Below are 17,181 nucleotides of genomic sequence, written 5' to 3'. Positions count from 1 at the left end.
AGCACTTAGATCATTCCATTCCTAGATGATTGGTTTCTGGCTCCTTATTTTTTTCTTTAAGTGAGGTCATGGTTCCCTGAAAGTTTCTGGTGTTTATTGGAGCAGAATGCCATCTGCACTATGAAGGACGAGTTTTTAAAATCTGGCCTCAATTGCAGCTGTTCTTCTAGAAATTCTAAGCAATCACATCTGGGTGCCACAATTGTTGGGCCCCACAAAGTCCCCAGGGAGTCCCCCTAGGCCCACCTGGGATTAGCCTTGACACACCAAAATGAGCCTGAGCCCCCACAGCACAGGCCTCTGCATTATAGTGTGAAAATTCAGAGATTCAGGCTGTTAGAATTAACTGGAAGCTAGAGACATTTGGGCTTTATCAGGTGATGGGTCTTAGCATGGTAGGACTGGCTCTCAAGTGGGAGGCATGGCTCTAGGCTCCTCTCCCCACATGGCTGGCACTTTGCTTCCTGCCAGTCACTGGAGGAGGGGTGGCAGAAGCCCCCTGGCCATGGAAGCTCCAAACATCATTCTTGGGGGCAGCAGCTGGGTGGCTCAGTCAACATGAATTTTTCTGCAGTGGGCGTGGCACTGGGATCCAGTTCACTGTCCCTCTGCACAGCAAGAGGTGTCTCTGCATACCACACTCCTTGGGTGTGCAGAGCGCCCTCTTCTGTTGCTTGTGATTGTGGTTTGGCAGTTGACTGTATTGATAAGGTTTGATTCTTATCTATTTGGCATCTGGTCTTCTAGTGGGCTTTGTAGCTTCATATGGCTTCACAATGGCAGTTACTTCTTTTGCTTCTGAATATAGACGCCCTTAAACATCTTTTGTAGGGCTGCTGTGGTGGTGACGAATTCCCTCTGATTCTGTTTCTCTCAGAACATCTTTATTTCTCCTTCATTTGTGAAGCATAGCTTTGGTGGTTAGGGGATTCTTTCTTGGCAGACTTGTCTATCAAAATTTGGATATTGCATTCCATTCCCTTCTGGCCTGCATAAGCTTCCTGCTGAAAATTGCCATTGATCTAATAGGAGTTCTCTAAATGTGTTTTGGCACTTTTCTCATTAAGATTTCATAAAAATCTCCCCATATTGCAGTTTTAAGAGTTTTATTACAATGTGTCAGATTGAGCATCCCTCTGCTTACATCCACCTGGGTCCTAGGGGCCTCCCCTACTTCTCACAGTTGTTGAAATTTTTGGTTATCATTTATTTGAATAGGCTTTCTTTTCTTTTTTTTTAAAGATTTATTTATTTATTGGAAAGTCAGAGTTACACAGAGAGAGGAGAGGCAGAGGGCAGGGGGTGGCTTCCATCCAGTGGTTCACTCTCCAGATGACCACAACAGCCAGAGCTGCACCAATCCGAAGCCAGGAGCCTGGGACTTCTTCCAGGTCTCCCACGCGGGTGCAGGGGCCCAAGTACATAGGCCATCCTCTACTGCTTTCCCAGGCCATAGCAGAGAGCTGTATTGGAAGGCCATCCTCTACTGCTTTCCCAGGCCATAGCAGAGAGCTGTATTGGAAGTGGAGCAGCCAGAACTAGAACCAGCACCTATATGGGATGCCAGCACTACGGGCATAGCTTTACCTGCTATGCCACAGCTCCAGTCCCTGAATGGGATTTCTATGCCTTAATTCACTCTTCTCCTCCAACAATCCCCTAAATCTGAGAATTTGTTTATTTAAGGGTATGAAAGGTTTTAGATGCTGTCTTCATTCTTTTCTTTTTCCCTTTTCTTGTCTGAATAGGATGCTGCATAGGATATGTCTTCAAGTTCAGATATCCTTCCTTATGCTCAGTCTTGTTGTTGAGGCTTTCAACTATATATTTTTTTTTTACTTCTTGAGTTCTTCATTTCCAAATTTTCTGTTTGGTTCTTTTTCAAGATCCCTGCTTCATTGCTGAATTTATTATGCTATTCAAATTATGCATTGTTTTCTAATTTCATCAAACTATTTGTTAATTGTATATTTGCTTGTGTCTCTGAGTATCTTTGTAATCATTCTTTTGAAATCTTTTCAAAAATTATTTATTTATATAAGCAGCAGAGACACAGAGATAGAGTGCTCCAATTCACTGGCTCATCCCCAAATGCCTACAACAAATTCACTTGCCTGGTATATCTTTTCCCAGCTCTTCATGTTCAGTCTATGTGTATGTTTACTTGTGAAGTGAGTTTCTTGTTGGCAACATATAGTGGGATCTTATTTTTTTAATCCATTCAGCCAACCTAAATCTTTTGCTGGAGAATTTAATCCATTTACACTGAAGGTTAGTATTGGTAGATACAAACTAAGACCTGTCATTTTGTTGACTGGATACCGAGTATAGCCTCTCTGTTGGTGAATTTAGTGGTGTCATGCATTTTCATGATGCATTAGAAGCAAATGCAGGATGCCCTTCAGAATTTCTTGTAAGGCTGCTCTGGTGGGGGGAAATTCTCTCAGTTTTTGCTTATCTGGAAACTACTTTATTTCTCCTTCACTTCTAAGATAGTTTCTCTCAAAATAATATTTTCGGTTGGATTTTTTTTCTTCTAACACTTTGAATATATCATTATACTCTCTTCTGGCTTGTAGGGTTTCTGCTGAAAAGTCTGAATTGGTTTTCCTTTACATGTAACTTGACATTTTTCTCTGTCTGTAGGATTCCCTCCTTGTCCTTAACTTTTGAAAAATTGACTAAAATACGCCTTGGAGAGATCTTTTTTGTTGACTCTGCTTAGGGTCCCTTGTGCTTTCAGTATCTGGATGTCCATGTCTTTTTTAAAATCTGGGGAACTTTTAACTATTCTTTCATTTAGCAGGTGCCCCAACATTTTTTTTTCCTTCTCCTTCATGAATCTGTATGAGTATTTCCTCATTTGATGGTAGCCCAATTTCAAAGAGACTTTCATAATTTTTTCTTTACTTCTTTTGTCTGATTAGATTATTTCAAAATTCTTATCCTCCAGGTCAGAGATTCTTTCCTCCACTTGTTCTATTCTGTTGTTAAAGCTCTCAGTCATATTTTTTGTTTCCATGATTAAAGATTTCATGTCTGAAAGTGTTATTTGGTTCTTCTCAATGATTTCTCTCTCCTTAGTGAATTTTTCATTCATGTCACTCAGTGATTTCCTTGTTTTCTTAAGCTGTCTATTCTATTGCATTCTATCCTGTATTCTATTGTATCACATTGAATTTCCTAACAATCATTTTTTGAATTCTATTTCCAGCATTTAAGAGGTTTCATTCAGATCAGGATCTAATTCTGGGGAACTACTGTGCTCTTTTGGAAGTGTCATGCTGCCTTGCTTTTTCACGCTTCCTGTGTCCCTACATTGGCATCTGTGCATCTGGTGTAATAATCTCTTCTTTGTGGAGTAGGTTTTTTTTGTTTGTTTGTTTGTTTGTTTGTTTGTTTTTGACAGGCAGAGTGGACAGTGAGAGAGAGAGACAGAGAGAAAGGTCTTCCTTTGCCGTTGGTTCACCCTCCAATGGCCGCCGCGGCCGGCGCGCCGCGCTGATCTGATGGCAGGAGCCAGGAGCCAGGTGCTTTTCCTGGTCTCCCATGGGGTGCAGGGCCCAAGCACCTGGGCCATCCTCCACTGCACTCCCTGGCCACAGCAGAGGGTTGGCCTGGAAGAGGGGCAACCGGGACAGAATCCGGCGCCCCGACCAGGACTAGAACCCAGTGTGCCGGCGCCGCTAGGTTTTTTTTTTTTTTTTTTTTTTTTTGACAGGCAGAGTTAGACAGTGAGAGACAGAGAGAAAGGTCTTCCTTCCATTGGTTCACCCCACAAATGGCCATTTCGGCCGGCGCGCTGTGCCGATCCGAAGCCAGGAACCAGGTGCTTTCTCCTGGTCTCCCATGCAGGTGCAGGGCCCAAGCACTTGGGCCATCCTCCACTGCACTCCCGGGCCACAGCAGAGAGCTGGACTGGAAGAGGAACAACCGGGACAGAATCCGGCGCCCCGACCGGGACTAGAACCCAGGAGGATTAGCCTAGTGAGCTGCGGTGCTGGCCAAGGAGTAGGTTTTATTGGGAAAGTTTATGATTTAGATGGAATGCAAGCTATCACTTGGTTTGTTGCTTTGGTTTTGATTCAAGGTGAACCTAGAAATGTAGCCTCTGAGTGATTTATTGTGCTTCAATGTCAGCTGCATCTATAAGTGACACAGTGGTCTAGTCTGCTGCAATTGTTAGGAGGAGAGAGTAGCTTTGAGGTGAATATGGGCTTCCTAGGACGTGTATATTCAGTCCCCAGAAAAATTGGTGTCAGTTAAATTGGAAATTTTGATAGTTATGGCCTTATTCTTGGTGCTTAGGGAGACAAAGGGGCTGTCTCCTAGTCCTACTGACAAGCCTAGATGATGCTGGAGCTTGTGGCACCAACACCTGTGGCTCCTAGGACTGTGTGATGTGGATGGGCCTTTCCTGATGGGGGGTTCAACTGGTGCTGGAGCTTGTAGCATCAGCATCCCCAGTCCTAGTACCGGAGGATGTAAACTGAACCTTGATCCAGTTCTACAGGGTGACTGCAAGGTATACAGGAGATTCTGCTCTGGCAGATACGGGTCCAGAGAGGTGCAATGCAGGCAGGCAGGTTATTCCCTGTGATTCACTGATTGGGTTCTAGTGGGTCTGAGGAAATTCATACTGATTGTTATAGTCCTGAATCATAGGGCACAGCGTCATCATTACCCGGATATTCCACAGTGGGAGCCAGATGTTAGGAATAGTGATAGTCACCAATCTGAAGCAAAGCAATACAGATGGAATATTCCAGATGCCATAAGTGAGTGCAAATTAATTAAAAAATTATAATGTGAACATCAACAGTCCTGGTTCCTCAAGGCAGAGATGAAACTCCTCCAAGTTCTCACAAAGCAGAAAGAGGTACTGCAGAGTTTGTGCTCTTGGCTCCCAGCACCATGATCTAGGAAGTGTGGAGGAAACTTCTCCAGGTCAGATCAGGATTTTTTATGGACTGCTACTGGTGCTAGCTCCAAGAAGCTGAAGGGAACCCCCTGGATCCCTTAGAATGAATGCAGGGATTATGCTCAAAATTCCCAGTTTCAGGATGCAGGGGGTCTGTTCTCCACCCCACAAGTTGCCCTGACTCTGGCTCTGGTCACTTCTGGTAGCAGAACAAAGATCAGCTACACAACTCTGCATGGCTGAGTCTGGCATTCTGTGGGGGTGGGGGAGAGGAGGGAGGCAATATGGCTTCCCTCCTTGGATCCAAGCAGTTTCTCAGAGCTTGCTTTGAGCTACTCCAGGTAGCCCCCAGTCTGTAGTTAAAGTCAGTGGGTGACTGTGGAATTCTCCCTCAGTTAAATCTGCTGGGGGAGGGGGAGTGTTGGCACACAACAACTTCTTCCTTCCTTGGACTTGGGAAGATGATAACTCCTAGCCAGCATCTGGCTGAGTCACGCGGTCAGCCTCAGCAGTGTGTTCTCTTTCATCACTGTCCCACAGAGTCTTTGTTGTTTTGTCACTTTTCTGCTGAAAAAAAATCTGTCACTTCTGTGCCCTAGAAATGTAGTCCTTCCTGTTCTCATTTTTTTTAAAGATGTATTTATTTACTTGAAAGGCTGAGAGAGAGAGAGAGAGAGAGAGAGAGAGGAAAAATAAAAGAAAGAAAAAGGAAGAAAGGAAGAAAGGAAGAAAGGTAGGAAGGAAGGAAGGAAGGAAGGAAGGAAGGAAGGAAGGAAGGTAGGAAGGAAGGAAGGAAGGGTGGGTCTTCAATCTGCTGGTTCACTCCCCAGATGGCTGCAATAGTCAGTGCTGGGCCAGGCTGAAGAGTTTCATTCTGGTCTCCCACGTGGGTGCAGGGGCACAAACACGTGGGCTATCTTCTGATCCTTTTCTCAGGCCATTAGCAGGGAGCACCAGAACTGCAACCAGAGCCCACATGGGATACTGGTATTGCAGGCGGCAGCTTTACCACAAAGCTGGCCTGTTTTTGTTTTTGTTTTGTATCCTCCTATGGCTGAAGTCCGTGTGTTTCCCACTATTCAGTTGTCTTCTGGGTGTCTGTTTAATTGTGTTTTGTATAATCTTATTATCATTACAACTTCTTTTTTTGAGTTGGATAATTTTATTAGTGTTTTGCTTGAGTCATACATTTCAAACATTTTACATCAAATAACAATGAATAATTCATAAGTTTCAGTTACTGTTCCAAGTATATCATGTGAAAAAACATCCTACAACAAAGCTCTGTGTTGTGAAGAGGATAGTGAAGTCTAGGAAGATGAAGTGGTTTGGCCAAGGTCACACACATGAGCAGTGGGGAAACCACAGTTCAAGCCTGGGCAGCCTGCCCCCAGCACCAGGGCTACTGACCACTGCACCAGGGCTACTGACCACTGCACCACACAGCTTGTGTTAGTTTCGTGTTGCTGCACTAACAGATGACCAGGGACACGACAGCTTAAAAGAACTCGTTTATTCTCTTACAGTTCTAAAATTTGGAAGATTGAAGTGGGCTTAATAATAAAACTGAAATTAAAAGTAATGTACTTTCCCTGGATCTGTGAGTCATTCTATAGAATAGTCAACAGTTAGGGAGGGTTATATTGCTCCCAGCATCTTTAACTTATTTGCATCTGCAAAATCCCTGTACAACTTTTTTTATTAATCTTTTGATGTTTCTGTGAAAATTTGGAAAATATTTATTTTTATTTTTGAGGTAACATACTTTTAATTTACATTATAGTCAAGGGCTTAATTCTCCACTAAGTAGAGTTCAACAAAGAAAAAAAAGACCATAATTGGAAATAAGTAGTATTTCTTATTTGAAAGATATCATTTGGATTTTCAAATGAATCACCAAGAAATGGCATCTGGGCTGATTGGAAATCAATATTCATTTATTTGTATTGACAGTGGAAAAGATAAGCTGATTACAAAGCTGCAGAGTTGAATATGTGTGACCTAATGTTAGTTGCTAAGGACTTTCCCATGGGTGCTTTTCTGAGTTTTATTTCAACCGAGGCTTAATGGGTTCTTGATAATCTGAAAAGATGACTGGCGTTGGAATCGGCAAGAGAATCCACCACAGTCTACAGCACTTCCATCTTCTCCGGCAGCCACCAATTTCATCTTCTGTTACTTTGCAGATGTCTCTCCTGCACGTGCCCGACAGATTGAGACAATGGCTCTCAGCAGCACCCAAACCGCTTCTCACTGCAGAAAAGAGTCAGCGAGATGTCGACCCATGAATGAAATGTAAACCTTTAACACTTTTAAGCAGGAGACTGGAATAATTCTGGTATGGGCATTTCTATGTGGCAAAAAGAAGCTGGACAAAGGAGCTGTCCAGCTGCTCCATCACTCTGACGCCATGTTCATTCTCTTTCTTCTTTACCCAACTGCTCAAGCACTAACAAACTCTTCCTTAATTTTCTTATAAAGTCTTGGCAAGTCTAATTTAGGCATCACAAAGAACTTTGGCGAGTATCAAACTGAAATAGCAAAGGTATGGGCAAATGATGTGTCCTAAATACAGTACATTCTTCATTCTTTATTCCTTTATATGGATTTGCAACAAGTGTCTACATCAGACGGTTTTCTTTGTACTTTGGTTAGAACAATGAAAAATGGCAGCAATGTTTTTTCAAGAGAAATTTATAGTCAGTGTAGAAATTGTTTTTTGACAGGCAGAGTTAAACAGTGAGAGAGAGAGAGACAGAGAGAAAGGTCTTCCTTCCGTTGGTTCACCCCCCAAATGGTCGCCACAGCCAGCATGCTGCGCCGATCTAAGGCCAGGAGCCAGGTGCTTCCTCCTGGTCTCCCATGCGGGTGCAGGGCCCAAGCACTTGGTCCATCCTCCACTGCCCTCCCGGGCCATAGCAGAGAGTGAGACTGGAAGAGGAGCAACTGGGACAGAACTGCGCCCCAACTGGAACTAGAAGCCGGATGCCGGCGGTGCAGGTGGAGGATTAGCCTAGTGAGCCGCTGTGCCGGCCAGTGTAGAAATTTGATAATACAAAAATAGACTGAGAAGTCAGAATGTGTAAAGTGCTTAGAACAAAATAATACAATAAGAGGCCAGATAAGGCCTGGCATTGATAACATGGATGGAAAAATGTTATGGGAAAGTAGTCTTTGGATTAATATCTAAATGGTGAGAATGAAAAAGATAAGCAAACGTTTCAGTGAAAGCACTTTAGTCATATAGAATAGCAAGAGCAGGTTCCCTTGTTTAGTTTATTTGAAGAACAGATAAGAGACCTGTGCTGATAGAGCATACTGGAGAAGGAATACTTTTTTTTTAATGAGGTAAGGTAAAACACAGGATCAAGGTAATGTATAGCATGTAGATGATGGTAATCTTGCATATTCATAATCTAATGTGGCAGTTACCCTGATTCAGCCCCCTTAGTGATCATATGGCTAATTATTCTTTTAGAATGTTTACTGTTTGACTTTTTTCATCTCCTTCTTTTTCCCTCTCCATTTAGATAGGGATAAAGTGATGGCTTCCTTAAAAAACATCATGTAGTTATTTGGTTGTGGTGCTGTCTGCCCTAAGCTAAAAATTATTTTTCAAAAGTTGTTTATTTAATTGACAAGGAAACAATTTTTATACATTTATGGTGTTCATCATGTTTTCAACGTAGTTATATTTGTGGAATGACTAAATCAAGCTAACATATGTGAATTTTTCACATATTTTTCTTTTTTTAGTAATGGTAACACTTAAAATATATTCTCATAATTTTTAAATATGCAATACTTTAATTACTTTTGCTTGGATTTCATTTATTATAATTTCATCCATGTTGCTGCTAATGACAGAATTTTCTTCTTTTTAAGGGTGATATAGTATTTTATATACCATATTTTCCCTATCCATTCATCCATTGATGAATATGTTGGTTGCTTCCATACCTTGGCTATTTTGAACCATGCTGCAGTGAACGTGAGAGTGCTGAGTATTCATAGATCTTTGACATCCTAATATCATCTCCTTTGAATATATACTCAGAAATGGGATTTCTGAGTTATAAGAATTTTTGCAGAAACATTAAACTTTTCAAGGATATTTTAAGCTGTTTTTCTTAAGGTTGACACTAATTTATATTCCCACAGACACTATTTTAGCGTTCCCATTTCTCCTTGCCAACATTTATTATCTTTGTCTATTTGATAATGATCATTCTAACAGGTGTGAGAAAGATTTCATTGTCACTTTAATTTGAATTTCCCTTATGATTATCTAGTGACATTGAATTTGTTCACACACCTTTTGGCCATTTGTATGTCTTCTTTTAGGAAATGCCTGTTGAGATCCTTTGGCCATTTTAAATTAGGTTGTTTTCTTACTAGTAAGTTGTGTGAGTTTCTCATTTTTTTAATAAACCACTCAAGAAATTATTTTACTTTTATTTGAAATAAAAGCACATCAAAAGCAGGGCGATTACTAGAAGAGACAAAAGTAAAGCAAATATATAAATATGAAGACCAGACAACATAGGGGTAGACAAACCTCATATCCCCCCTTGATTTTAGGTATTTATATTTTTCCTAAAGCACAGAACCTTAATTTTTAAAAAAAAAAATTTTTTGAGATGCAAAAATACTGTGGCGATGTGTGTGTTCCCACTCACTGGTTCACTCCTCAAATACCCACCATAGCCTGTAGTCAAAGCCAGAAGCCAGAAACTCAGTCCAGGTCACTTGTACATTTTTGGTATTAATTTCTTAGCAGATGAATGGTTCCTTAACATTTTCACCTAATCTGTAGGCTGCTTCTTCACTTTGTTGATTGTTTCATTTTCCTATTCAAAAGCATTTTCACTTGATGGAATCTCATCAGTCTTTTCTTGCTTTGGTTGTTTGTGATTTTGGAGTCATAATAAAAAAAAAATTACTGCCCAGGCCAATGAAATGGAGTTTTTCTCCTATACTTTTTGCTAGACGTTTCACAGAGTCAGATCTTACACTGAAGCCCATAACCCATTTTGCTTTCTTTTTTGTGTAGACAGAAGGAGTCCAGATTCATTTTCTTCATGTGGACATTCTATTTTCTCAAAATCATTTATTGAAGAAATGGTTTGTTCTTCCCCATTATGTGTTCTTGGCATCTTTGTTGAAAATAAATTGACCATATATGCACAGATCCATTTGTAAGTTTTCATTCTGTTTCATTACTTGCTGTGTGTGCTTTTATGTCAGTACCATGCTGTTCTGATTACAACAGCTTTGTAGTAGATTATGAAAAGAGGCAGCATAATTCCTCTTGTTGTGTTCTTTTTCCTCAAGATTGCTTTGTATATTAGGGCTCTTTTGTGGCTACATATGAACTTTAGGAATTTTTTTCTAATTCTGTGAAAAATGTCATTGAGATTTTTATAGGGATTGCATCGATTTATAGCTCATTTTGTGTGTGTGTTTGACTTTTTAAGATAATGTGTTTTTCTATTTATTTGTATCTTCTTCAATTTCTTTCATTGATATTTTATATTTTTCATGAACTAAATTCATTCCTGTGTACTTTTTTCCAAAGATTTATTTATTTATTTGAAAGTCAGAATTACACAGAGAGAGAAGGAAAGGCAAAGAAAGAGAGGTTTTCCATCTGCTGGTTCACTCCCCAATTGGCTACAACAGCCAGAACTGCTCCCATCCAAAGCCAGGAGCCAGGAGCTTCCTCCGGGTCTTCCCATGTAGGTGCAGGGGCCCAAGGACTTGGGCCAATATCAAGTGCTCTCCCAGGCTATAGCAGAGAGCTGGATCAGAAGTGGAGCAGCTGGTTCTTGAACCGGTGCACATACGGGATGCCAGCACTGCAGGCAAGCTTTACCTGCTAAGCCACAGCACCAGCCCTGACCTGAGTATTTTTTGTACCTATCGTAAATAAGATTATTCTCTGGGGCTGTTTTAAAAATAGATCAATTAGTATCAGAAAAAGCTACTTATTTTTGTATGTTAATTTTGTATCTTGCAGTTCCACTGAATTATTTTTAAGTTCAAATCATTTTTGGGGTTTGGGTTTTATATGTATAATATTATGCAACCTTCAAATAGAGATAATTTTTTTGTTTGTTTTGGATGGCTTTTTTTTTCTTTATCTTATTGATTGCTCTGTTCAAGACATATACAATTAAGTTAAATAGAAGCGGTAATAGTGAATATTTTGGTCTTGCTCCTGATCATGTATGTAAAGATTTCACCTTTTCACCATTTAGTGTGATATTAACTTGACAGATAGAATCTTCACTGCATTAATATTCCTATATGCCTCATTTATTTAGTTTTTTTTTTTCATGATAGACTCTTCAATTTTGTCAATGCTATTTAGGTATCTACTGAGATTGTCACGTGCCTTTTTCCCATCATTCTGTAATTACAGTATATCACATTTATTGATTTGAATGTGTTGAACCATCTCTGGGTAAATCCCACTTGAACACAGTGAATGGTCCATTCAGTGTGCTACTGATTCTGGTTTACTAGCTTTCTGTTGAGGTCTTCTGTCATTGTTTACCAGGGATATTGGCCTATATTTTCTTTTCTTGTAGTGTCCTTCTCTGGCTTTGATATCCATTTTTTTGGAGAACTTTAAAAGGATGATTATTGGGAGCTGGGGCTGTGGTGTAACTGGTAAAGCCGCTGCCTGCAGTGCCTGCATCCCATATGGGTGCTGGTTCAAGTCCCAGATGTTGCACTTCCAATCCAGCTCTATGCTATGGTCTGGGAAAGCAGTAGAAAATGGCCTGGGAAAGCAGTAGAAAATGGCCCAGGTTCTTGGGCCCCTGCACCCACGTGGGAGACCCAGAAGAAGCTCCAGTCTCCAGGCTTTGGATCAGCTCAGCTCTAGCCATTGAGGCCATTTGGGGAGTGAACCAGACCTCTCTCTCTCTCTTTCTGTCTCTCTGCCTCTCTGTAACTCTGCCTTTCAAATAAATAAATAAATCTTTCAAAAAATGGTTGATTATTGTTTCTTCTTTAAATGTTCAGTGGAATTCAATAGGGAAGCTGTGAAGTGCTAGGTGTTTCTTTGATGCAATATTTTTTATTATTCAATTTCCTTATTGATTTTAGGTCTTTTAATATATTGTTTTTTCCCTTCTGATTTAATCTTGGTAATTTTTATGCCTCTAGGAATTCATCCATTTCTTTTGGATTTCCCATTTGTTGGCATATTATTGCTAATTGTCTCTTATTGTCTTCTTTATTTCTATAGTACCATAGTAATGTCTTATTTCTTGTTTGTTTTTCTCTTTTTAACTTGATTAGACTACTTAAAGTTTTTCCCATTGTGTCTTCTCATAAAAATCAACTTTGGTTGACTTTTTGTATTGTTTTTCTAGTCTCTTTCATTTCTCTTTTGTTCTTTGTTATTTCTTTCTTCTACAAATTATGGATGTACTTTGTCCTTCTTTTCCTAACTGAGTTGTAACAACAGGTTTAATTTGGGATCTTTCTTCTTCTATTTGATATAGGCCTTTGTTGCTCTGAATGTTCCATGTAGAACTACTTTTAATACATCTTGTAAGTATTAGTATGCTGCATTTATGCATTTCTATCTTTGTTTATTTCAACATATTTTAACCAACCTTTTAATTTCTCAGTAGCATATTAATTTCCACATATTTCTGAATAATTCCTCTTGTTTTTTATTTCTAATTTTATACCATCATGGTTGGAAAAGTCAACTCATAATCTGTCTTTTTAAATGTGCTCAAACTTCTGTTGTTGCCTAGCAAATGATGTATCCTGCAAAATGTCGATGTGCCCTTGATAACAATTTATATTCTGCTACTGTCAGAGGTGCCTTGGATAGTAGCATTCTCATTTTCTACCTTAGGATAGTGGCAGGTTAAAGATAAGGATGAGTTCACTATCAAGCTTTCAGGTAGGTAAGAGACTGAGTAAAGTTAATGCAATAAACAACATATTTAAGCCTCAAGGCCAAGAGGGATTGAGATTGTCAATGTGGAGAAATAACTGAATATCATTTGTTTAAAGAAACAAAAGCTTCTATCACAATGCTATAATGAAGACCAAAAGAAAAAAATCTATATGATAGAATTTATAGGCAGGTCTAAAGGATATAAACAAAAATAAATTTTAATAGAAAATTTAGTGTATTATGAAAATTAGACCAGGTGATAGTAGCATCAGTGAATGAAAAGACACGTTTAAATAATTATGTGGAAGGTAACACTGAGACCAAAGTTCTAACATTATTTCTATTATTTTCTATTTAACTAATGGACATTAGTTAAACTGTAAACATTAAAAATAAATACCAGATAATAAGACTATTTTAAAAAGACAATTTATAAAGAAATAATAATTAAGTTGGCAGTGTCAACAAAAATGAAATTCCAAAATGAGTAGACTAGAAGTGGATATTGTGGCACAGAGGGTTCAGTTGTCTATTGTGATGCCCATATCCCATCATTGGAGTGTCTGGGATCTACTCCCACCTCCATTTCGGATCCAGCTACACACAAATGCACCTGGCAGGTAGTAAATGATGACTCTAGTACTTGGGCCCCTGACAGCCCATGGGAAACCTGGATGGAATTCCTGGCTGCTGGCTTCAGCCATTCTCAGTACTGGCTTTTACATGCATTTGGAGGAGTGATTCAGCCCATAAGAGGTTTTTCGGTCTCTCTCTCTCTCCCTCTCTCCTTTCAAGTAAATAACTAAATCTTTAAAAATAGGAATGGATTAGTGTCATCAAGTGCTGAGAAACAGCAACACTGAATGGAGTGCCCAGTAATGCTGCCTTTAATGTCTAAAGATAATATTAAGAATTTAACAGATACCAACTGCAATGGTTTACTACCAGGAGATCTATAACATAGAAGGGTCTAAAGTCTGTATAGAAGGAAGAAGGAATTTAATGCAAAAGATGAGCTTAGATCAAGTTGAAATCAGATGTCATTAAACTTATGGTAATGACAATACCTGCCTCATATGGGTTTCTCAAAAGTACACAAGTGAATTGCTACTGCTATACAGTAGCAATACAGAAATACAGAAAGTTACTAAAGAAAGCTCACCTGTTCTGACAAGAGAACAAGTTGAATAATCTATAGATATAGAGATATATCTATATAGATAATCTATAGATATAGTTTCTTTTAGAAGGATTCTAATTAACTAAATCCAAAATGATAGGACCCACCTGAAAGGAAGGAGATCCACTGATATTCTCCTGTGGCCATGAGTAGAATCAGAGAAAGGAAGCTGCCTTTGATGGTGATGAGAAGGAAACTGCTGACCTCAATGTTTAAAGGCCACGTGTGGGCCTCTGTGATAGTTCAACATCACCAGAGTCTCAGACCCGCTTAGATCCACACTCTCCTTCATGACTTTCTACTGAATATTCACAGGAAAGACTGGGTGCAGAGTCAGAGAGCTACATGGGACCCCCCATTGGCAGACAGCATGCAGGGGCTGCTGCCATCTGAGGGCAAACTAGAGAGACACGGGGATATCATTGTGGTTACCAGGCAGTAGCCTTTGCCACGGGGGAAGATTCAGCGGGGCTGAGAGAATCTCCACTTCCTTCAGTCAGAGGCGCCCAAGCACAGAGGCCTACCGAGGTCACAGGGCAGGGCAGCTGACAGAGGCTCTTCAGACACTGAGTATGGGCCAGCTGCTACCTGAGGCTGCGCAAGGGGCAGGAGCCCCTTAAAGGACCCCTTGAGAGGCAGGGGAGGAAGCTGAGAGTACGGGGTACAGGGTACAGGGCACAGGAACACTAAGAGAACTCCACAACACTAGCCATGACACTCTGATGAGGGAAAGTGTGCATACAGGTCTGTGAGGAAACATCACGAGTTCAGTTTCAGATATATTACTTTTGAAATTAAAAGCCCAAGTAGAGATACCAGTTGTGCCACCGAACAATCCCTTAGATCTGGAGTTCAGAGGAGAGGTCCAAGAGGCGAATTTGAAGGGACAGATCTGGCTGCAAACCCGAAGGAGTAGATGCAGAGAGAGAGAGGAGAAGAGAAGTGGGAACTACGCCCTATACAGAAGAGGAAGAAATACAGGGAGGGGAGGAGCTTATCGTCAGGGAGAATTACTGACAGTTAAGAAAATGCCATATGAAGCCGAGCGAGGAAAGTATATTGTGACAAACCGAGTGACCATTTGTGTTCAATGACGATAACTGGCGAGGTAAGGTTGCAGGGGAAATGACCACTGGATCCAGCAACACGGGGATTATTGGTGACTTTGACAAAAGCAGTTTCAATGGCAGAATGAATGAATAGATTTCTTCAAGAATGAAAGGAAAGGAATTGGAGAGTTATTGTAAGGCATTCTGCTACATAATGGAGCAAAAGAAGGGGGTGACAGTGGGCATCAGAGGAAAAGAAAGAAAATGATTTTGTTCTTAAGATCAGAGAAACAACAGTGCATTGTATTATGATGGTAATAATCCAGTAGAAATAAAAATGATTAACAGTGAACTGCAGCAGCAAGTTCCTAAGTACACAAGACAGGATGGGATAAAGATAGTGCAGAAATTTTAATGTATATATTTTTTAATTTTCTTTAAATCTCTGGAACTTCTGCTGGAATGTCAACCTATTCTTTCCAAAGGATTCTAAGCATCGTCTTCTGGTCAGTGTCACCAGATCATGATAAAGTGATCTTTTAAAAAGTAACTTTTTACTTTATTGATTTTCACTATATTTGTTTTCTTTCTCATTTGTTTCTTTACTTTACATTTTGTATTTATCAATTCCTTCTTTTGCCCTTCTTTTAGGTTATTATTGCAGATTTTTCTGAAGTCTCAAGTAACATTCTTAGGCCATTAAATTTTAGTCATTATTTTTCATATCCATATTATATGCTATCCATTACTGTGTAATGAGCCTATATTATACTGAGATGATCACATTTTTTGGCGACTTTACTTATTATTGCTTCTCTGATCTAAAGTCCCATTCTCTCTCCTCTCTAGTTCTCAGGTTCAATTTGCAAGTCATTTTTCATATACAACCACAGAAAATCATGATTTCTTTTGTAAAGTGTTATGTTGTTTGTTTATACTTTGACCAATATCATACAAAGGATAAGTTCTCTCCAGCGATAACTCCCTGTTGCCAAACAACTATTCTTTAACTTTTTACTTGTTTCAAATAATCCCCTTTTAATGTTTATCTCTTGTCATAAAGCACTTTCCTTGTGACACTTGCTTAGCATGAGCTCCTGTTAATGGGATTCTGTGAGTGAATATAATAGAATACAATTTGTATTCTGCTGCAATGCTCTCAGATGCAATTGTCTACAAACAAATTTCCATGCCTTACCAAGGCACACCAAGATGCGTAGTAATGATAAAGCAGATTGTGACTTCATTTAGCAGTCTGGTTAATGACACTGGAACATTCTTTTCCTATCTCTATCTATTATAACCCCAGTGAACCTGATGATATTACATACTGAACTCACAAGACTGAGTCCAAGATCTTGTCTAACCTGCCCAATAGCTTTCTAAACTATAGACTCCCGCATTTAGCCACCAACTTACCTGGCGGTAAGAGGGTCAAAAAGAGGATTAGAGTGGAGAGAAACAAATGAAGTTTCATGGCTGATGGGATTAATGAAGAGAAGAGGCATCCGCCTGGTTTGAGCAAGGCAAGTCTGAGGCCCTTTATGATGATACATGGTTCTGGAGTTGTCCTTGGTTAGTGGAGCCTAACAAAAAAGAGAATAAATTGGTCTCTCACAGGAAATCTCCAGGGACACAAAAGTACATAAATGTAGAGATAACTTAATGGATGAGAAAACAAGTTAATGGTGTGTGTTTCCCTAAGACTCAGGATGTCCTCGCTGTCAATGCTTTCTTCTATATTTTCTACTCACACTTGCATCTATCATAAATCATACTTCATATATCAATGTGTGTCAGGCAATGTAATAGGAACTGGGGGGGGGGTGTATCAAATAGTCCTCAATCATGTGATGGGAGATGAAATAGTTAATGGGTGTATGCAATAGTATATTATATGCAGAAGACACAATCATCCAAAACAGACAGTGGCTATTTCTACAGAGGGTAGGAGTGGGAAGGGGATACTGAGAATTTCAGGAAAGGCTACAAAAGACAGATTATGTAGGATGTTATTTAAAGGACTTTGATATTTCCTTGCACTGGGTTAAGAGGTATGGAAAGTTGTTCAGTGGGTATAAAATCACAACAAGATAAGTAAGTT

The 17,181-nt window shown here is 39.8% G+C and overlaps 1 protein-coding gene across 1 annotated transcript; it reads right to left on the bottom strand.

Annotated features, from left to right (window-relative positions):
* Window positions 1-6,837: 6,837 nt before the first annotated feature.
* LOC127490361 (beta-defensin 109-like) lies at window positions 6,838-16,652 on the bottom strand. Its single transcript, XM_051843213.3, has 2 exons — window positions 16,497-16,652; window positions 6,838-7,174 (listed from the first exon to the last, which is right to left on the bottom strand). Exons 1-2 carry the CDS (start codon window positions 16,552-16,554, stop codon window positions 6,969-6,971), a joined length of 264 nt encoding a protein of 87 aa, XP_051699173.1. The 5' UTR covers window positions 16,555-16,652; the 3' UTR covers window positions 6,838-6,968.
* Between the last annotated feature and the right edge of the window lie 529 nt (window positions 16,653-17,181).

The sequence above is a fragment of the Oryctolagus cuniculus genome, chromosome 2, assembly GCF_051225735.1.
Source record: "Oryctolagus cuniculus isolate XC-2025 breed Fujian yellow rabbit chromosome 2, ASM5122573v1, whole genome shotgun sequence".
NCBI lineage: Eukaryota > Metazoa > Chordata > Mammalia > Lagomorpha > Leporidae > Oryctolagus > Oryctolagus cuniculus.
The sequence above is the reverse complement of the archived record's forward strand: the minus strand, read 5'-3'. Positions and strand labels throughout refer to the sequence as shown.

What these genes read in the sequence shown, in the direction of transcription:
- LOC127490361 (XM_051843213.3), bottom strand. Translation starts at nt 16,554, where the DNA reads ATGAAACTTCATTTGTTTCTCTCCACTCTAATCCTCTTTTTGACCCTC. An exon ending in TTTGACCCTCTTACCGCCAG is followed by an intron (nt 7,175 to 16,496) that starts GTAAGTTGGTGG and finishes TCTTTTCTGCAG; the next exon opens with TGAGAAGCGGTTTGGGTGCT.